Raw genomic sequence first — 22,134 nt, forward strand, 5'->3', positions numbered from 1 at the left:
AAGAATGGACGAGCTGATAATAAGTGCTTGCAGCCCCAAAAGTTAACTGTGTCCTGGGAGGCATCAAAAACATCATGGGCAGCAGGTCAAAGGAGGCGACTCTCCCCGTGTTATTGTGAGATCCCACCTGCAGAGCTGTGTCCAGCTCTGAGACTCCATCATGTGAAGGACATGGATCTGCTGGAGTGAGTGCAAAGGAGGGCCACAAAGACGATTAGAGAACTGGAGAAACTCTGCTATGAAGACAGGGTGAGAGAGCTGGCATTGTTCAGGCTGGAGAAAGCTCCAAAGGAGACCTTAGAGCACCTTCCAGTACCTAAAGGGGCCTACCAAGAAAGCTGGAAAGGAACTTATGACAAGGGCATGGAGAGACAGGACAAGGGGGAATGGCTTTAAACTGAAAGAGAATAGGTTTAGATATTAGGAAGAAATTCTTTACTATGATGTGGTGAGACACTGAACAGCCTGCCCAGAGAGGCTGTGGATGCCCTGCTCCTGGAAGGACCCAAGACCAGGTTGGATGGGGCTTTAAGCAACCTGATCTAGTGGAAGATGTCCCTGCCCATGACAAGGATGTTGGATGATCTTTATGGTCCCTTCTAACCCAAACTATTCTATGACTCTGTGATTTACCAAGAAAACATTAACAAGATTCAATCTATGATTCTCATATTTTTTATTCATCACTGAAGCTCTTAGTTCCTCTGAGGTATCTTTAGATTCAGACAAAATTAGTATAATCATCTCATCCTAGTGTCTGGATGCCACATAGGATAGGATAGGATGGGATGCCACATCATCAATCTATCCTACTGATAGGATGCCACATCATCCTATTCTCCATCATCCATCATCTACACCATTCTATTCTTTTTGTACCTTCATTTTACCAGACTTGTATGTATTGAGTGGGTGAGTCCTTTAGAACTTGGCCTCACTTGTGTCTGCACTGTGTGAACACTGAGCATGTGAATAAATGATCTCTCCCATATGCTGCTCCGTCTGTTGGGAGCTTGCTGCCCTCTCAGATCTTCTGGCAGAGCTGCTCATGCCAATTCTCCCACATCATATGAGTAGCAGTGAACAAGGGTAGAAATTATAAACTGAAATGCTAAAGCTGCACCAACTTAATCTACTAGTCCAGGTCAGAGAGTGCCTCATTGGTGAATCTGAGGGGAGATAAAGATGAAAAGCAGACAGGATAGGCTGTCAGTGATAACCTCTTCTCTAGGCACAAGTAAATCCATAAAGGCATATCTGTCCACAGTCCATGATAGGATTAGGAATAAATTAAGGCAGGGCAAAATAATTAGTAACACACAGCACTAGTGCTCAAAGTAGGCAGCTGCAACTGTATCCACAATATTTACTTTGAATCTATCTTCGTATAAAAAAGGAAATGTTTTGCCAAATACCCTGTTAAGCAATACAACCTGACAAAGTCCAGTTAAAATCCATCTAGATACATGATGTTCTACCCCAGATATTCTGTAAATTCGACAGGGTCTACAATAAAGAGTTTGATTCCAGATAAAGGACCCTGTAAGGCACTAGAAACAGTGCTGCATGGCTCTACTGCATATAAACTGCATGTAAAATGTCAAAAAGTGGATCCTCTAAAGCACCACAATGCATCACCTCAGAGCAGAGGACCCTCTGCCTCACAGAATGGACTGTACCAGAAACATCTTCCTGTTTGGATAAACAGCAAATACACACACACACACACACACACACACACACACACACACACACACACACTGGTCTTCAAAACAAATGTGTATGCGGTTAAAATATCTTGGTACTTACACAGCCATATTCATCTTGGCATTTTCTCTAAAAACACACACTTCAGAAATTTCTCACAGGCTCCTTGGGCTTATAACATATACACATGTATGGAAAGAATGATTTTCAAAAACTGAATAAATGTGTCTGAGTACACTGATACACAAGAAGGCTTCTAAGTAGCCTGTGGATATATTTGCAAAGAGGAAATATACACACACTGCATTTGCAGGTATCCATAAGAGTATGTGCAAGCACATCCCAGAAGGCCCTTATACAATTAATATGGGAAGAACTCACTGTTGGAAATACAGTTCACTTCTCTCCTTTGTTTGAAAGTTTATTCCTGCAACATCTGGAGAAAAGAAATGAACCTGGTAACCTCTACATCCTTTTCCAGCAGATGCTAAAGTGACACTGGCTCCTGGAGCTGAAAGCACATGTGCACAGCACTTGGAGCCAGCACTTGGCCTTGTACTTGCCTGCACAGATGGGGAGCACACATCAAGGGTGTGTGGGGTGGCAGACACAAAATGATGTGCCTTCTGCAATGGTATCTGCACCTCAAGCCACAAAACTGAAAAAAGCTTCTCAGTAGCGGTTACCTTTGAAAATGAGTACGTGCAAGGCATCTCGTTACCACCAGTCATGCCTAAGATTAATAGTGCAGCACTGAGCTGTTCTCCCTGAACACTTTTCTAATGAGTCTAGTAGTCCTAGGTAGGGTAAAGTTCTCATTAGGTCTCAAGGATCTTCACAGGCAAAACTTCCTCAAAGATATTGCTTCAAGGTCTGGGCTTTTTCTCCCCTCTAACTTCGGTGCACTTTGTGTTTGTTTTAGTGCATGTGTAGCAGCTGTTACCATGGCAGCACTGCACAGAGGGCAGCAGCCTGGCAAAACTTCCCAGCGCCTTTCCAGCTGCTGGAATTAAACCTGCCCTCTTGGTTTGTACAGAGGAAAATCTTGTGCTTCGGATTTCTCTGCTTTTAGGAGACAAAGAGGACCCAGCAGAGCAGACCGCTTTTAGCTATTTATTTTTAGCATTGTAGTGATACCAGAAACATGGAAGTAAACAGGAGGTTGTCAGGCTGTTGTAAATAGCACAAGATTAAACCCATGACTCCGAGGAACTCGCAGGCTAGAGCAGTTTATTAAGGAGATATTTAACTGTAATTTTTAGGATACTTGATTTCAAGTGTTTGTGGAAATTACTATTGTATCTTAATGACCACATTTCAACATTTCCCCGTTTCGTGCTTGAGATTAGGAAGACCCCGACATCCGTGCGGGTGCCACTGCCCTCTCCTGGGCACAGCCCGCCAGGCCGGCAGCTGCTTCCCACTCCTGTGCTGTGAGATAATGAAATATGCGCTGTGTGTATTTTTAGAAACTAAAGAGGTAAATTCTGTCCTCTGTTCTAAATATAAAACTGATCCTGCATGCCCGCCACCAGATTTTTAAAATCTTCAGCTTTAACCAACTGTAATCCAACCACAGGGCCCAATGTAGCTCCCAGAAGGATCTGGTACTTGCAGAGCAGGGTGTCCTGGAGAAAGGAACCACACTGATCCCCAGTTTTGATGTGAACACAGACTTCAGCTATGTGCAGTCACTAACTGGGAGGAGGGCAGCATCACAGTAGCAATAGTAATCTCTTCCTTTACACAACTCCATTTAATGATGCAAAAAAGTTAAAGTCTTGGTTTAACTGCAAGTAACAATATCTCTGTTGGTAGAACTGCCTAAAGGCTTCTAGTTACAATGCCCAGAGCTTTAGACGAACACTACAAACCTCAGCAAACTGTTTTTCAGACAGCAATGAATGCAATAAATACACCATGAGCTGGAAAGGGAGGGAGAGTGTAACAATGATAGAATTCTGTACCTGTGCAGGGCATGGATACATCCCTGCTCCCTCTGAAGTCAGTCACTACCCTGCTCTTGACTTTAGGGAATCAAGGCTGACATCTCTGGCATGAAGGTTCCAGTTTAAATTTGGATAGGAATAAAGGAAGACAGAAAGAATGCCTGCTATCCAACCTCGGACCCAGCAGTCAGTAACAAAAGAAGTCATTACTATTCTACATTTTAAAACAAAAGTATTAGGAAAAAAAATCACAGAATCACTAGGGAAGAAGGGGACCTCTGAAGATCATCCAGTCCTACCTAGCCCTGCCAAGGCAGGGTCACCTGGACCAGGTGACATAGGAATGTGTCCAGGTTGGTTTTGAATGTCCCTATGGACAGGGAGACTCCATTAACTCCCTGGGCAGCCTGTTCCAGTGCTCTGTCACCCTCAACACAAATTTATTCCTCATGCTGAGGTGAAAGTCTCTGTGTTTTAGTTTAAAGCCCTTGCCCCTCATCTTGTCACTAGACACAATTGAAAAGGGTCTAGAACTATTCTCTTGGCATCATCCTTCAAGATATTTGAATGCATGGATGAGATCTCCTCTCAGTCCACTTTTATCTAGACTAAACAAGCCCCTGCTCTTGCAGGCTCTCCTATGAGAGATGCTCCAGACCCCACATCATCTCCGTGGCCTCCACTGGACCCTCTCCAGTAGCTTGCCTCTCTTGTGCTGAGGAGCCCAGAACTGGGCACAGCATTCCAGATGTGGCCTCACCAGGGCTGAATAGAGGGGAGGAACACCTCCCCTGACCTGCTGGCCACTCTCCTCCTGATGCACCCAGGATCCCACTGGCCCTCCTGGCCCTCAGGGCCCACCGCCAGCTCATGGTCACCTTGTCATCTACCAACAGTCCCAGTCCCTCTCTGCAGAGCTGCTCCTTAGTAGGTCAGCCCCCAACCTGTGCTGATACTTGGGGTTACTCTTCCCCAGATGCAGGACCCTACAATTTGTATCATCAGCAAACTTGCTGCAAATCCCAAACAGAATGAAAGTAGCATCAGTGTCATCATCTCCGTGCTACAGCTCTTTACTCTCCCCTCTTGGTTTTCCTACTAGGGGCAATTCTCAGAGTTGCCTGAGAGTTGTCCTGAGCAGCACCAGGAACATTTCCATCCTCAGGAAAATTAGGCTTAGTTTTGTTAATATTTACTAATTCATATACTAATATTTTCTAACGTATGGATGGGTAAATGAAGGATTCTTCTAATGAACTGAAATATATTTTCTCACAAATTTGAAACATGGCCCTAAGAGATCACAGATCAAGAAGTAATGGAGAGTAGCACAGAAAAGAATGTATATTAACGAGGTTCTATACAGCCCTATAAGAAAGTGGACAGAATTACCCAATATAGAATGTTTTAACCTCTACTCTGTGTGGCTGTCTGAAAAGAGAAAATAAAAGCACATTGATTATATATGAGGTTTACCTCACTTCCAGCTCCCACGCGATTGTATACTTACTGGGCTGCTATCTTAATGTATTTCTTTAACAGCTGAACACGCTTGCTGAGTTGAGAGCAAAGACAAATCTCTGTGACCACCCAGAACTGAATTTCATTGAATCTTCTTAAGAACAAGTCCAGATTTGCCGTGGTCTTTTTAAAATTGTGCCTCCCAAAAGTGTGATAGATCAATTCCAGCTAGGAAGGAGAAAACAGTTCGGAAGTTTTTTTTTTTGAAGCTGAGTTTCTTGGACAGAGGAAAGAGGCTAAGAATTACCAGGTAAGTATCTAGCCTGAAACTGCTCTGCAGTTTATATTTGTAGCTGTACAGATGACAAGGATTCAGGTTACAAATGCAGTATACAATAGCTGAGGTATAGTAAAAGCATAACTACAGATTATATATAAACAGCTTAATACCTTAAAACAAACAAAAGTAATTCAACAAGCAGCACATGTCCAGAAGAAGTCTAACTTTATTTTTCTGTTTTGCCTATAAAATTACGAATGCCTTATACTTTCAAAAATTGTAGGTGGCTTTACTGTAGAATTTTTGAAAATCAAGCTTAGAGAAGGTTTTGGAAATAATGCACAAACCTGCAATGTACAATTACAGTTAGAATAGATTCTAACCTGCTGAATAGATAGATCCTCATACCTCATGCACACAGTTGAAGAGCTCCCAGTCATAAATTGTCATCTGATGTGCTAAGTCTTTGGAACTCATCAGTTCAAATGTTCCTACTGTACCAGTAGATGGTCCTTCTTGTTCTGGCAATGGTGCCTGCAAACAGGAAAATATTACAAAAATACTTTAGACATGCTAAATCATGTGGTTGATGCTTCTATTCCATGTTTCTAAATTATTTTTTTTTCAGTGTGATCACCTTCCTAATCATGTTTCTAATAGTAAAACTGAAATTTGCTTCTAACCACAGACAGGTATTAGGAAATGAGAAGCCCTGTGCAAAATCAGTATCCAGTATGTACAGGATAGCCAGGAAAATTCTGAAAGTTCTTGAGAGACACTGTAAGGAAATAAAACAGACTGTTCTCAGTGTGTTATCTTTAACATTGTTTCCTAAAAATTGAATCTACAATACACGTTGTGCTTACTAAAGCATGTGTGTTTGTTTAGGAGCATAGATCTTTCAAAAACTCTTATGTTTCCTTTTTCACATACACAAATAACTAGGCCACCAAGGACAAGCTAAATACTTTTACATATTCCTGAGTCTAATGAAGAGAATTATTATATCTAGCATGCTTCAGAAATCTGCAGTGATTGCAAGACATTCTGATCACTTAAAAAATAAATCTCATTATTTGACAGTACACAAATTTGATGCAGAATTTGTGATTGCAAATTCCTGGCTAGGCCAATTAAAATTATATAAACATAGTCTTATGCAAAAGAACCAAGTACAAAACATTTCTGAAAGGCACTTCCGTGCCACCCAATAAATGAGATGTGATCTATGATTTGACACACAGGTGAAGTATTAAACAGGGATTTAAAACACGGCTTGAGATCAAGTCAGATTTGAAGTAGTCTGTTGTACACATTAGGGTGAAGTGTCTGAAGCGGCACTGCTAAAATACAGCCCACCAAGCAAGCCCCTTGGCAAGAGGAGGGTGAAAGGCGCACAGAGCCGCCCGTGAGCGCGCGGGTCACTGGTTCTGCTCCAGGAGAGGGCGGCAGAGCTCACACCCGAGTTTCCCAACTCCTCACCGCCTTCCTTAAACACCCAATGATGGAGCACGGATTTGTCAACGGGCTCCTCTCTCAGTACAAACTCACTGGAGTCTGCCAGATTAACAGATCGTATTTAGATGCTTCAGCATAAAAAAGAGCCTACTAAATGAATACCCTTTTATATAAGAGTAATATATCAGCAACAGAAATAGGTCTGACTGGATTAATACATCAAATCACTTTCTCAGTAAAACACAGTGTATGGGAGCTTTATTGTTGTATGAATTCTTGATTTGTACCCTAGGCAAAACTTTCCGTTCAATTATCATCATCGTCCAAGCAAATTAAAAATTACTAAAATAAATCACGAACATTATCACCTTAAAAGCTTCATCTATAATTTAAAAAAATACTAGAAATGTATTCTCTAAAAAAAATCCAGGGAAGCCATTAATCTTCCATAAAACTGCAGATCGCTTTTAATTGGCATTTGCACAAACACAAAACTTCTTTAGTTTATGACAGCATAAGAAATCCGTGGAAATCTGTGGAAAGGGAATTGCCTACAGATTGAAAGATGTCTTTTTTCCCCCATTTGGAAATAAACACAACATAGCTGTTACCATAACAAACACATATTTTCCAAGGCTAGGAAAGAAGCACTTAGATGCAAACGAACAGCATATTTGAAAATTCATCCAGAACAATTTTCACATTGGAATTGCCAAATGTAATGTGGATAAATGTTCATGAACAAGAAGCAGCCAGAAACCAGAATGTGAGAGTTAAATTGGGAGGCAGCTAAGTTGTAACATTTTTCGAATTGTTTATACCTCTTTGAAAAAATGCAGCTGATAAGGAGTTGTAATTTGTTATGCAGTGCTGAGGACCACTTTTAAGGTGCTGAATGTACTTCCCTAATTCTTACTGAATTCAGTCTAGTTGATGAAAAGTAGCACATTACAGCCCTGTATCTTAGAGCTCCCTGCAGCATTTTGAGTACTTGATGCATGGTAAATAGCACAGGGAAAAGGCACAGAAAGCCATGACAATTTGCTGCCAAAGCTATGTGTACACAGACAATGCAAAGCCATATATAAGTACCCAGCACAATTGTACTGATGCAACACCCCTGCTTTACAGTAGCATGCCCCATGAGGGTATCTACTTGGCAGGATTAATTAACCTTAAGGGAACACCAGAATTTAATAAGCTGAACAAGAGGTATCTCTGCATGGAACTACATATGCTGGATGTGCATTCCCTGGTTACTAAATTGAAAGCAGCAGCAAAGCATAGATTTTACCATATCCATAAAAGAAATCAGGCATACATACTAAGTGGCTTGTTAAAAGCATACAGGAGGCTGAAACAAGGCTAGGAGTAATAGAGTTCATGCTGACATGACTTGGCAATGACATTTGTTTTTAATGAAATAAAAGGAACAAAAAGTACAGTCAAATCAAACTCTTATAAAAGCAGACCCCATGGAGATCACTAGAATGACTGTATAAACTGTAAGTACTTATGAGCAATTCTACCTAAGAAAAAAACAGTCTTTCTACCAGGAATATTTTCTGTGATTCTATTTTGAATTATCTTAGACTTTGACACAGTACTTTGTGGGATGAGAAATAAATTAAATTTAAGGAATTTACTGCTGGAATCAAATCTCCAGAATGCTTAAATTGGTAACACCTATCTTAGAAGATGTATCTCTGACTTTGAGGAGATAACTCTAATGAAGAATTACTGCATGTCTTGGTGATAATACTCAGCTCTCCCTAAATGCTCAGTGTGACAGAGTACTGAGATCAAGTTCTGTTATGTGGACCAGATGGATGGACTTTAGGGAATTATAACATTAGCTTGTTTAATTTTCAGGGCTCATCCTGTGTGACAAGCCCTTTGTTGTGAATGTTTTATCAATAGTTTTTATCTAAAGTGTGGCTAACGCAAAAAGGGCCAGGTGTTCCAATAAAGCAAAGCCCTGACACTCCTGAGCACTGCACACATACATACCAATGAATCGAACTGATCCCGTGGGCAAGCAAACAGCCGGCCATTAACGCTGAGGGTGGTGAACACTGAAACATCATGAGGCTTGAGCACAACCTTTTCTGTAAAAATTAAACAAATTATTATTTATTACACAGAGAGAGAATTTGCAGCAGGATTGATCTACCAGATACACAGATTATCCTCCTGGGAACAAATTTTTCCCAGTAGCCCAATGTCCAGGACACAGAAAACAGTAAGATCCTCTTTATTGACGAAATGTGGTAAGTTCAGCCCAAAACAGTCTCCTACAGAACCAGAATCCCAGTCCCAAACTGTACAGACAGGTGAAGAAGCCTGTGCTGCTGTCACTAGAAGCTACCTGTAAAAATTAAGTCAAATGAAAGAGACCCTTCATTCATTGCTGAGCTGAAAGCATGTGGAGAGCTGTTCTTAATAGAGATTGCTCTGGAAGGCAGTAACTGCTCAAGGAGGTGATGGAAATGCATTACAACATTTCTAAAAGAGCATCACATCACAGGTGAAGAGAAGACAATGAAGTAGCTTACAAAACAGTCTCCTCCAACACATCTTGGTGGCCCACAAATCTGACAATAAAAAATTGCTTCAACTGCAAAAAGTAAAGCTGCCTGGTGTCAGTTCTCAGAGAGTGACCCATTTTTGGCAGGCACCACTGCTTGCAAAAATACCTTCCAACACAGTTCTCATTACCTCTGTGTGTCTCCATAGTCATACTCAACCAAAAATACTTGAGCAACACCAATTCTCCTGCAGAATTCACCCTCCAGTTACTCTTGCATTTCCACAGCCTAAAGCGGGGGCCTGATCCCTGACCCTCTGCAAACACCAGGTCAGTGTGTTTGGCATCAAGTTGCTCTGTAGTGGTTTGCACAGACAGAGCAGCCAAAATGGTAATGACCACTGTCAGAATGTTTGCACTGCAGTGTCTTCTGACATTACTAATTCCCGAGTCTAGCATGAATTTATTCATGCTTACCTTTTATTACTTTTGTTAAAAAACTCTTACAAGTCTAACAGTGAAGGAAAATTGGAGTAGCTGTGCTCTGTAACATGCAGATATGCAAGCTTCTCCATTGCTTCTGTCTCCTGTGTGCCTGAAGTAGAGAAAGGACTTGCCTCTCAATCAGGACTTGTGCGAGAGCTGAACATGCACATGGTTATAAAACCTTGACTGAACTTTCAATCCCTCCAAAAATTTTGCTTGACCATAACTGAGGAGTGTTTAAGATGATGTAAGTACAGTACCTCCTCCTGAACTCATCTTTACTATGATGAGGCCTTCTCCAGAGCCCAGCTTGTCTGCTACTGCACTGATCACTTCCTTCACAGAAGAAGACACTGGCACACGGATAGTGGTGTAGGTTTGGTCTATGCAGTACACCTTAAACAGAACTAAAGAAAAAAACATTGCACCATTTATTCCACATGTAAAAACCAGATATTTACCATACAAATTACTTTCCCTTTAGTAACCATTTCTCACAAATGAAACAAAGCAATAATAAATCACTACATAGCTCCCCATTCCTCAGATGCTCTACAGTTTCCAATACAGAAATTGATTTTCCAGGGTTTTGGATTTTGGATTTTCAGTGTTCAGTGATCTGCCTGTCCTATGAATGAGAAAGGTGCAGCCATATGAAAAGAGCAGTTATGCCTGGGACAGACACAAGCGGTAGTATTTCCCTGGCAGCAGGAACTGTTTTCCTGTTTGTAAGCCTAGAAACACCATCATGGACAACAGAAGCATGTCCTGCATGACTGGCAGGATGTCTGCTGTTCATATATAGTTAGTTCCAGCTTTAAACATGGTTCTTCTATTGGTTTCGTTTATGCCATCAGCTTTCTCAGCTACATGACCTTGAATTTTGTTATCTCGTTTTTACTGCTCTTCATTAACAAGAGCTATCCTTTAATGTCAAACATATTGAAGAAGCTGTTTTAGGTGATAAAGTTCCACAAAACAAGCATTAAGAGTACCTTAGCAAGTATTACGAGTAATCTGAAAATGACATTCTGATACACTGCTGTAAATTTTACCTTTATCACTTCAGAGAATCAAACAACAGCAATAGGGCAAACCAGAATATTTTGGTTTTTAGGCTGTGTGCTTAGATTCTCAGATTCTAGGTCCATGGTCCATGGCATGATTATCTGCTCCCCTCCTACCTTGCAAAGGAACAGCTGTACATGTTAGCTCAAACTACATGGGGGAGACAAAGGCTCAAACATGACCTTCAGCTTCCACTCTTTATTGTATTGCCATTACCTTATTGGCTCTTCTCTATTTTGTTCATTCCTTATTTTAAAGTTTTTTACATCTTCCTCTGAGGAAGCAGTGTTTGATAGCACAAGTAACTAAGGGAAAACACCAGGAGTACCTCAAACCAACGATGGAGAATAGTGGGCTAGCAAAATCAAAGAGAGTTTGATTCAGGCCAGACTTCAAAATTCTAGATAGGTACTTTCATTTATTTTTACACCTTTTTTTGAGACTGACAAATTGATATAGATATCACTAGCTCAAGAAAACTTAGCAGAGAAGAAGCTTACCCTCATCACTGCCCCTGATAGGCTGGCGTTTCTGTGCTCTGTCATCACTTGTGTTGAACAGCTGGAGAAGAACTTTGTGCTGAAAATGAACCATCGAGATTCACATTAATACAAGAATAAACATGTGGTACACATGAGCTACACTACATCTCTTATCAATGGCAGGAAAAAGAGTAGCAATGCAAAATTTGACAATATTAAAAGCTATCTCTCAATCTGTTTTTTTAGTATATGCATGATTACTAAAGAGAAGATGCTTATGAATTTGCTGTGCTTAAGATTTTATTTGAGAAGAAGGACAAATAAATTTTCTTACCTTCTTTTGTGGTGCTTTAGGTTCTTCAGAACTATAAAAAGGTAAAGCATAAAATGTATAATTAAATATTGCCTGGAAGATTTTATGTACAAAATTGCTTATAGAACATAGGCCACTCATCAAACTAGCATGTCAATATAATCATATTTATATATGAGAAGCCTAGATGATACCACAGTTAATCTATGACCAAGGCAGAAAAAATATTATACAAAGTTCACGTAAGCATGAAATAAGCTTCTGTCAGTCTCTCATTGAGGGTATGGTGTTTGCAAGAACGATGTGGATAAAAGAGCCATAGACATTAATTCAAATAAGCCTGCATGCAAACTTTCAATTTCATGTAACTGAGGGTTATTCACAAAATGGCTTTTTAATGTATATAACCAATAAATTTTCTTCATCAATTTACTGAGAAAAAGATCAGGGGAAGGAAAGAAGTAAAAACTATGCTTACATTTGCTTTACAATTTTCTCTAGCTCTGGAAGTTGCTCCTTTAGTGCTGCAATCATTCTAGTATCATCTGATACAGATACATAAAATTCCTGTAAATGATACAGAATAGTCTTTAAATAACTATAAGGGTAAATGAGCAGTACTCAGGAGAGAGGATTATGAGATGACATCTGATAGCTTAATGATTATAAAGAATGATAATCTGCATAGAGGAACACATGCTGGGCCCAACCCTCTATTACTTCTACTTGTTTATCTCCAGCTGATTTAAAGCAAGAGTTATACATGCAGAAGGGAAGCCTGATGAGGCTCCTTAGCTCACTCTGTAACCACTGACTGCATGTATAAAACCTGCATTTTCACACTGTCAAAGATAAAGACTAAAAAAATCCTCAAACAATCTAGCAGGATAGGTTTTTTTATTCATTGCTGTTGTAGTCTTCAGTGCTTCATTTGCTCCTCAGTCACTGACTCACAGCTACTCTAATCCACTACACTATCACCCGCCTTTAAACCCTGCTCAAACCTCTTCCTGTTATATCTACATAAAACAGTCCCAAAGAAGGATCTCTGTGCTTGCAACTAGTGACTGTTCTTTAACTTCTGGACTAATGAAAGACTATGTGATCTCCAAAGCTTGAAAAGCTTTCCCACGTGGGCTCATGGGGTGTCTACCCTCTCTATTCCCCTCTGCTAAATCTTAGAATCCATTTTAAGCTCTTCAGGACAAGAACTTTCATTCAGCCAGAAACATATGGGCAGTTATGTTACTGATTCTGTTCCATAAACACAATATATAATAAGAATGGCAATTACAATCATTTAACATGACATTGGCAGTGCATTCTTTTCTTAGAAATCCAAGGATATGGCAGCTACCACAAAGAATTAACAACGATTCTGATGACAAAGACCTTGAGTTCCAACAGCTGCAGTACAGCTTTCATTAAAATGGGAAGGACTTTTGGTTCTCTAGAGTGGCAGCCCTCCAGCTCCTTCCTGGCACATCTCAGGCAGGCATAAAGAGGCCTCCAGTTCAACCTGTAGAGCCCCATAAGCATTCACAAGAAAATACTAGAAAAAGCAAATTCAGCTACTGCTATAATGCAAGCTACCCATGCAGTGCTTTGAAAGGGATCTGCAACACTATTTTCAGAGGTCCAAAGGCTGGCAATGGTTCAAACATTGCTGTGGTGCCTTTTTTGTCTGCAGCCAAACCTGAGAAAACAGTTATAAACTGAAATAAACTTCTCACTTTGAAATGACCTCTTCCACTTCAGTGATACAATGATTCCTTTATACCTCCAAAAAGGCCATTGCTGCTTCATCTTCTTGCAGTAAATCTCCATATAAAGCAGCCCACTGCAGAACCAGTCGAATGACTCGCCTTTTATTGTTGAGGGCATAATCCATTTTCTCCTGCTCTGTACCCTGAGAAGGCTGGGCATGATAGGTGCCACAGTGTCAAGGAAAGCATTCAGTGATTGAAAATACCAAACCCAGTACAAATTCACAAACAACTGATTTCCAACAGACCACTTTTAGGGTGATCAAACATAATTTCCAATATACTTCTAAATTCTGACATCCACTAGCATAACTATTTGCAAACTTTTCATGTTCATACTAAAATGACAGTGAATTTTCTGAAGAACACAGGAAGAATCACAGTTCCACAACAGAGATGGTTGCTTTAGGGAAACAGAACAGAAATGACACTTGGAGCAACAAAGAGGATTAACCATGGAGAGACTGAAGAAGGATATTTCTCCTTTATCCTCTTTGGAAAGAGTTGAAGAAAAAGAAAAATGTCACTTTGTGTTTACTAACAATTCCAATTTTCCATTTGTGAGGAAGGCCACCAGAATGAAGCACCAGTGTTATTCCTTTTGTCTTTACAAGTTATTGTAGCTCATGATGAACCTCAGTCCCATTAAGGGAGGGGGACTTTGACATTTATAGTCTAAATTGATTATAGAAACACAGGGTAAAATAATAAATTTTGTAGTAGCCTCATTGTCATGAGGAAATCAGACAATTCCACTATGCCAAATAAAGTGCATTTAGGACACAATATTTTGTAAGTTATTTTGTGATGAACAATAAGAAAAAATAAGAAACATTTCATTGACCTTTTTAAAGACAAAGTGTCAACATTACAAAAATAGACAAATAGTTAAAAGACCAAAAGTAACATTTAGCAAAAGGAAAAAAAAACCAAGAAAAAAAGTAAAGGGACAATGGATAATAAATGGAGATAATTTGAGCCTTTAACCTGTGTGAAAATGAAGTATCCCCTGAAGAAACAGGATATGACAATTTGTGTGTCTATTTATTACTGAAAAAAATGGTTTTTTTCCAAATAAACCGATGGCTGAGTGGGAAGTAAGCACAGAATGAGTGCAGTTACATCTTCAACTTTGCTTCCCAGTTACTGTAATTCTGATTCTGGACTGTCATGAGTAATGCTATTCCCAATTATGTGGTAACATGTAACATTAAAATACTGACACTCTTCCTCACAGCCATGTCCAGCATCCTTGCATTCTTTCAAGCTGAACTTTCAGCTGCTGTACCAAAATATTTTAAAATACTAATTAGAAAATAAAAACATCAATGAGGAATACAAATTATGTAAGATATTTATTTTCAGTTTCTCATTTAGAAAAATTTCTCTAACAATACTATTAATAAAATGCAATGGGGAAAAGTACCTATTAAATCACACTTCAAAATGATCTTGCTGCCCAAAGTCCCTGCAGAGATTTGACATTCTACCAAGGTTACTGGGGCACTCATTTGACTGACAAACTTTTAGAAATCTGCATTTTAATTTCACTTGGAAAGGTTTAAAATTAGTAGAGAACTGAACATGACAGTATAATTAAGGCAGAAAGTAAGTCAGAAGGTCATAAGAAGTAAATAATTCATTGTAAGTTATGTGCTCCAATGTCTTGGGGAGCAAGTTTAACATTCTACTGAGTCATTTTTCTCATGCCATATTTACCTTTCAAACACCCTAATTATTTAATGTATTTTTACTTTCTTATTAACTGACACTCCACAGGCACTGGTAATTTTTCTGTATTTTTACTGCTCATTTATATTGATTTCTTTCATTAACATAATCACAGGGAAAGTCAATGAAGGGTTCTCACATTTTTATGTGATCTTCAGGATGCAGCTTCACTACAGACTGCAATTAGAAATAAAATGTGATGTATACTTGCAACAAGTGTCAGATAATTGCAAAATATTTATCAACACCAATATGGTTAGAGCTCAATAGATACATATATTTTTTTATTTTCTCTAGCATAAGAAATTGAAGCAATTCTCAAGGCTGTTCTTCCCTGCATAGGAAGACTCAGCTATATCAGGAGCTGTGTAAGATCATTGCTACAACAGAATGCAAACTTTTTTGGTGGCATGATGGTAAAGGAGGTTAGCAAAACAGTCATAGAGAAATGTGCTGAAGAACTATCATCTACAGAGAGCGAAAGAGGAGTTTATACTTTGTAAGTATTTAGACAGTGGTCCCTTAAAGGTGCACCCCTGCACACAAGCTCACACACTTGCAATAACCCAAGTGCACTGCTGCTCTATTTCACCTTTTCTTCTGGGACTTGTCCTGCCTCCCTCTGACACACTGTAGCTCTGAGAATTTGTCCATTTCCATTCTGTGAAGAACAGGGAAACAGGGGCATTGGTTCAACACACAGAACTTATATCCTGAGCCAGGACAGGGGAGCATTGCTTCCCTTTGCTTCCCTATAAAACAGTCATTTTTTTCATACTTCAGGATCTATAATCTTTAACGACTGAAATAGACTCGGTTTGCCAAAGGACAGCACAGAATAAGTGTGGAATCCACAGCAAGTAATAATGTTACTTGGACAAAACTGTGCACCAGTCTGCTCCTTTTAGGATTAAAATAACTTATAAATGACTGCTGTAAAAGAAGTGAAAACCCAAATAATTTATGCCCTCTACTATGCTTGAAAGCACTTCAGTGGTCTAGCTTTACTCATACTTGCATGCTGCCAGCTAAAATAGTATCCTAAGTGGGTGTAGGAAAATAGACTTGTTTTGATTCAAAACTGGGGGCTGAAGCAAAAAGTCGCTGACTGAATCACCTTTCTTCTTTTTCTATTTTAATTTCCTCATTGAGCATAACTAATCTCTCCTTAGTCTCACAGCACTGGTGAGCACTTTTGCAGAGTGATTTTGCTCCAAAAAGATGAGCTTTGTTAGGAACCTTTCAACTCTAACAATAAATTTGAATGGTACAATCAACAAAGCACAGTTAGCTTTTCCATATTCAGAATGGACCAAATAAATAATAATTCAGCTCCAGGAAAAAGCTAACACTAAAGCAGTAGGATACCAGTTACCTCCACCTCCTCTCTGAAAAGAATTAACATGATGCTTGCCATGACCCACTTAAGAAGATGGTCTTAGCATCCTCTCCAGAACAGATTTCATCACAAGTGAATATTTATCCTTAAGTGTGATTATCCTTAACTTTGACTATCAGAAAAGCTTTTCCCCTATAAAGAATGAGGTACATTTTGCTTATGGGACTGATTTTCCCAATTACTGGATAGAGGTATTCAATTATAACTGAGGATGGAGAAGCCTGAATCTCAAATGGGCTGACTGAATAATGTAAGCTAAATGAATCAAGACAAAGACTCCCAAACATTAGAAGTGCTGCCCTTTCTTCCCCTCTCAATGCTGTCAGCAACAGCATTTCATAATACTTTTGATGCCCAAAACAATGTGATTTTGGAAAATGTGTTTTTTTCAGGTGTGCGAACAATCTTCAACAGACCAGTTTCATGGGTCCAAAGGTTTTCAAAACAATTACTCTCCTCGCTAGGAGTAACACAAATGGATTCTCAAGCTTGCCAGACAAGGACACAATGCTATATTTTGTGGTTTCAGGAGGTGAGCTTTCCCAGATGTCACTCGCCCCACTGAGCTTGAAGGAAAGCACTTTCACACCACTGCGATTCTAAACAAATAAATAGGGAGCTGAAGTTATTATACCCCTGTCAGAATTCTATAAAACAGAAAACATTATATGTTTATTTAATGTTCCCAGTCACTTGATAGCTTCAAGTCACTGTGCACAAGGAAAACCCTCAGTGCCCAGAAGCTCCCCAAACTAAATAACCTGCCAGTAATTGACAGATGGACATTTCACAGACTCCTGTGAAACATGCAGAGATTATGAGAATCACCCCCAGGTCTCAATGCTCTCCACCATTAAGATTTCATCTCCTAGTATTCACATCCAATTGAAGTCCCTTGCAGTTTATTTGCATTTGCTATAGGCCATTATTACAGATTATTACTACTTTTACATAACAATTAGGACAGCACCTAGGAACTAGTTACCCATTAGTCTGCAAGTTCAGGCAGCCTCTTGCTAGAGGCAGTTTGCAGCTTCCAATCTATAAAGTGGACCACTGAAATCACCAAAACATAACTATCCTGGTGAAAATGTAGATGCTGTAGTTCAGCAAAATCCAAGAAAGACAGGAAGGATACAGGAAGGGTAACCCAAACTCTTATGTAATTTCACTTATCTGGTGGAGGGGCAGTACATTTATTTCCCTTGGAACAGTAATCAGCACAGGAAATAAACACTTTTCATGGTCTGTACTGTATCTCATCATGGCTTATACACTATCCATTTCAGAGTTGTTGAGCTATGGACAGCTGCTAGTCAGACACTGAGAATCTACTCACAAGGCATGGCTTCCATGGAACGTGATGTACTCCTTGAAAGAGGGAAACTCCACATTCTTCACTGATAGGTACAATGGCTAAAGAGACTTAACTTTAAAAAAGGATATTGTGCCATCAAGGCTGGGCAGAGCTGACTATTTGGCATAAAAACACAGTGCATCATAATAAAATCATTTAAAACAGAATCTGTGAAAAAAAAAAAAGAAAAAAGAAAGAAAACAGTCAATCAAGCCTCTGCAAACAGCTTGGGGATTTCAAGAATGAGTTTTATTTCACCTGAACTATCTTATTAGCCTTCTGTAGGTAATAAAGTGGTCTTTTTTCACTTTCTTTGTTGCCATTGGGTATAAAAAAGGGTAATGAACAAATATGAGCTAAAATATTAGCCTTCTAGTCTTGCCTGCATGAATTTCATTGCACTTGCATCAATAGGCATTTGCCAGTGTCAAAGAGAAATCTGGCACAGCAAAAATCTCCACATCTGTGCTAAAGTGAAATATTTGAATATACTTCTCCACAAGTGTGGAGTACTATGCAAGGAAGAATTAGGCCTTTCACACCTGGCTACCTAAAAAGAGCTGTAACATTTGACTTCAGGAGTTACAATATCAGGCAGAATATTTAGTATATCCTACACAGAAGAAGGCAAATAATTTCATTTGTTGCGGATTTCCTAGCAGTGAGTAGAATGCCTAAAAGAGGTAAATGGACAGTCAAATTTCTGGGTTTATTTTGATTCAGAAATATCACAGCTACTACATTCACATTAAAACATATATGAACATTGATTGACATTTTCTCTAGCAAAACCCAGCAAGCTATTTTTTCTGCTAAAATGACCTGTGGTAGAGCTGGTGTAAGTCCCAGTCTGCTTTATCTTTGTATTTGTGACAAGAAGGATTTATAAAGCCTGGCTGCAGAGGCCAGAATGAGTTTGGTGGGCTTATATGGAATCACTGAGAAACTGTGAACACAATACCCCAAGGTATAATTTCTACAGTTTGATATAACAGAAACACTTACAAACATTGTAAGGGATGGTAGAAGAAATATGAAAATAACTGTGCAATATATTACATCATTTCTTCCACTTGTATAATTCCTGTATGAAAGTATTTCTCAGTTGACAAAACTCACTTCTGGAATGGCAGCACTTTTATATTGTATCAGGATATAGGTACAATCTTGTCACTAGATGTCTTGGCAAAAGGTTTAAAAATATTTTTAAAATAATTTGGTCTTGAAAAACACAAAACACATGCATACTGTGGATGGCAAACTTGTGATTATACAGCAACAAGCCTGAAGAACAATATTCTGCTTGCAATTCTAGTAAACAGGTACCTGTAAAAAGGATCCCTCTTTTTTTTCTGTCTTTAAAGTAGTGAAAACATACACTTAAAAAGGATTTCTGTAATTTTTTAATTATTCCACCATTTATGGACTACTATACAGGTTTCTCCAATACTACGAGGTCAATAACAGATTAACTGGATTTAAGAACACCTTTGAATACATACTTTGCAGACATCTATAGTGCAAAAAGAACTTGAAAAAGCAAAGTTACATAGTTTAATATATGTCTGTGCATTACTTTATCAGAACTATGAGGATTTTTTGTGCCTGACTCTTTTAGAAAATTAAAATACTTATTAAATGTAAGTCTGCAAGTATCTATATCCCTAGATGTAAATTCTCTGTTGTCTTAACACTAATGAAAAGCAGCCCATTAAGTGCAGACGCAGCAACCTGCATTCCTGGGACTCAGCCCATGTTGTGCTGAGTTCTTCTCCTTTGAGTAACAATTCTTTTTTCCCTGCACATGGGAAAGTATCACAAACACAAAATTTATATTGTGATACTTTTACATGTGATGTGAAGATTTTAGAATATTTATACTAGCACAATGTAACATCTAGAGGTATCAAGCTACTTCACAGTATTAAAGTGACCTCCAGAACAAGAAGTACCATCACTAATGGGGTGCTCTGTCCAGGCCTCATGGTTGTGCCAGTAACTGCTGGTCTGGCTCTTTGGAGGATTTTGCTACTACTATGACCTTAAAGTACAAATACAATGGAGCAGGCTTGGAAAAGTGGATTGCTATTTTTAATTCTGGGTTTCCTTAATTCTCTTGGGGTTGTTTCAGAGCAGTAGACAGTTCTGGGAAAAACTACCACTAGGTGCTTTTCAAAGCATCACATTGCAGTGCTCCCCCAGCAAATCCATCTGATGAGATAATAATAAAACAGCTTCTGCCATGTAGATACCTGTTGCTTCATTTAAAGTTGCTTCAAGGCGCATAGTTTCTAGAAAGTGCTCTAAAATTTTCTCTGGGGTTCCTGACATCACAATATACCTGAGGAAGGGAAAGGAGCAGTTAGCATCTCACAGCCAAATGAGCTAATTAAGAATTGTGTGCCAGCAAGAAGACCAGGACTGCTGTGCTGCTGTTTGCAAACACCTGACCAGAATCTCTGTGTGATTAGGACAAAACCACTCACAATCTTCCCCCCTCTAAACCTAGGAGCAGGCACATTCTCCACCCTGCCCAGGGATGAGAGTCAGCTCCCTCCTCACACGAGTATTTCAGTATAACACCACCATGGTTACACCACCACCAGCAGAGCTGCAATGGTTCAAACTCAGAGAAGTACAAGCAGAAATGCTCCTCCACTGAGAATAAACATCTCAGTAACAACAGCAACTTGCAGTCATTAAAGGGGCTTAAACAGGCTCACTATGAGCCTGAAATAAGAAAGTGTATCAGTGTCAGAGCAGGGAAACAATTTCCTTCAGCATCACTGACAGAGGTTGGTTGGGAAGGTGAGGGCAGATAATGACATAGCACACTGTATCTTCCAATTTGTGAAATACCTTGCATAGCTGAAGTGTTTCAAGTTGATAAACTGAGGATTGTACCATTTCCTGGAATTAATTTAGAGAGGTGAGGGAACTAGTGCAACAGCCAGGTTTTTCTGCTTCATGCAAAAATGCTAGCAGGATTTTAAGTACCAGCAGAATATCATATGATATTGGAAAACCTGTTGTATCATCTTTTTTTCTCTCTTTTCTCACAGATCAGATTTTTTAATATTTCCCTCCGTTCTTTCAATCTTTGCATCTTTTTTTTTTTTTTCTTTCTTTTTTTTGGAATTCAACTGATAAAGTATGAAACTTAAAAAAAATAAAAGAAAAAAAAAAAAGAAAGAAAAAAACCCTGAGAAGTGAAGATACTCTGCTCCTGCTGAGAAATAAGTGGTGGAGCTGAGCTCCTGGGAGCTCCTCCTCACTTTGAGCACTGACCGTCACAGTTCTTTTACCTGCCAACCCCTTTGGAAGAACTGTATTGATGTCCCAAGAACACAAACACTTGTTAAGCCAGTGCACATTCTCACAGAGATACTAACCAAGTATCTGAGTGAGTGAAGCAGAGAAATCACAGGTTGCTGTACTCTGAATATGAAAGTGAAAATGAACAGTGAAGTGACTTGCAGGGCTGCTGAATTCATCCTGCATGAGTGTGATCACCCATAAAGAGTTAGATCTTGGGAGTGATAACTTCAGAGCCAGTCCTCCCAAGTGAAACTGTCATTGTTTGAAAGCACAGCTCAGGGAGCTGTGTAGGAGCTCTGTCTCCTCCATAGAGGAGGCAGTGGAATCCAAACTGTAACCAAAAGGATCTGCTCCCAAAGTGAAGTTTTCCCCAAGGCCAAGATGAGAAAATCAGTTTTTTCCTGAGAAGAGGTGCCTGTTGAGCTTCTCTTCTGGGCAGTCATTTTTAAAAGTACTAAACATTCAACTAACACATCCCAGTGAAATTCTGGAAATCAAGGAACATTAGTAATTTTGGTTTGGACTCTCAAACATAAATGTAGCCACTTATTCTATTGAGTAAGAAAATAAATTTCGTCCTCAAACCCACTGATCTCACTTTGAAGACTTTAAACATAAAGACACTACCAACACAGTATTAACAAAGTAATCCAACTGGTGAAAAGCAGACAGTGAACCTTCAGGGTAACTTCCTCTTTTGGGTAACTGATGTCTATTGGCCACAGTTACCAGCAAAAGCTCCCTTGCTGGCACATCTATAGTATGTGAAAACAAACAAATGAGTAAAATATTTACAGAAGTGAAATTCTGAGCTTTACCTGAAAATATTCCT

General features: G+C 39.3%; 1 protein-coding gene across 6 annotated transcripts in view; it reads right to left on the minus strand.

The window, feature by feature from the left end:
- Positions 1–22,134, minus strand: part of RAPGEF4 (Rap guanine nucleotide exchange factor 4) — a 145,165-nt gene that overhangs the window by 16,014 nt on the left and 107,017 nt on the right. For all 6 annotated transcript variants that reach the window (XM_086896708.1, XM_086896709.1, XM_086896712.1 and 3 more), the window contains 10 exons: positions 20,237–20,325; positions 18,074–18,152; positions 13,512–13,662; positions 12,210–12,298; positions 11,753–11,783; positions 11,437–11,515; positions 10,129–10,275; positions 8,866–8,963; positions 5,806–5,931; positions 5,167–5,345 (listed from right to left, as the gene is read on the minus strand). In XM_086896708.1, coding sequence (XP_086752834.1) covers positions 5,167–5,345; positions 5,806–5,931; positions 8,866–8,963; positions 10,129–10,275; positions 11,437–11,515; positions 11,753–11,783; positions 12,210–12,298; positions 13,512–13,662; positions 18,074–18,152; positions 20,237–20,325 — 1,068 coding nt within the window. The remainder of the gene's footprint in view (positions 1–5,166; positions 5,346–5,805; positions 5,932–8,865; positions 8,964–10,128; positions 10,276–11,436; positions 11,516–11,752; positions 11,784–12,209; positions 12,299–13,511; positions 13,663–18,073; positions 18,153–20,236; positions 20,326–22,134) is intronic.

The sequence above is a fragment of the Cyanistes caeruleus genome, chromosome 7, assembly GCF_971803275.1.
Source record: "Cyanistes caeruleus chromosome 7, bCyaCae1.hap1.1, whole genome shotgun sequence".
NCBI lineage: Eukaryota > Metazoa > Chordata > Aves > Passeriformes > Paridae > Cyanistes > Cyanistes caeruleus.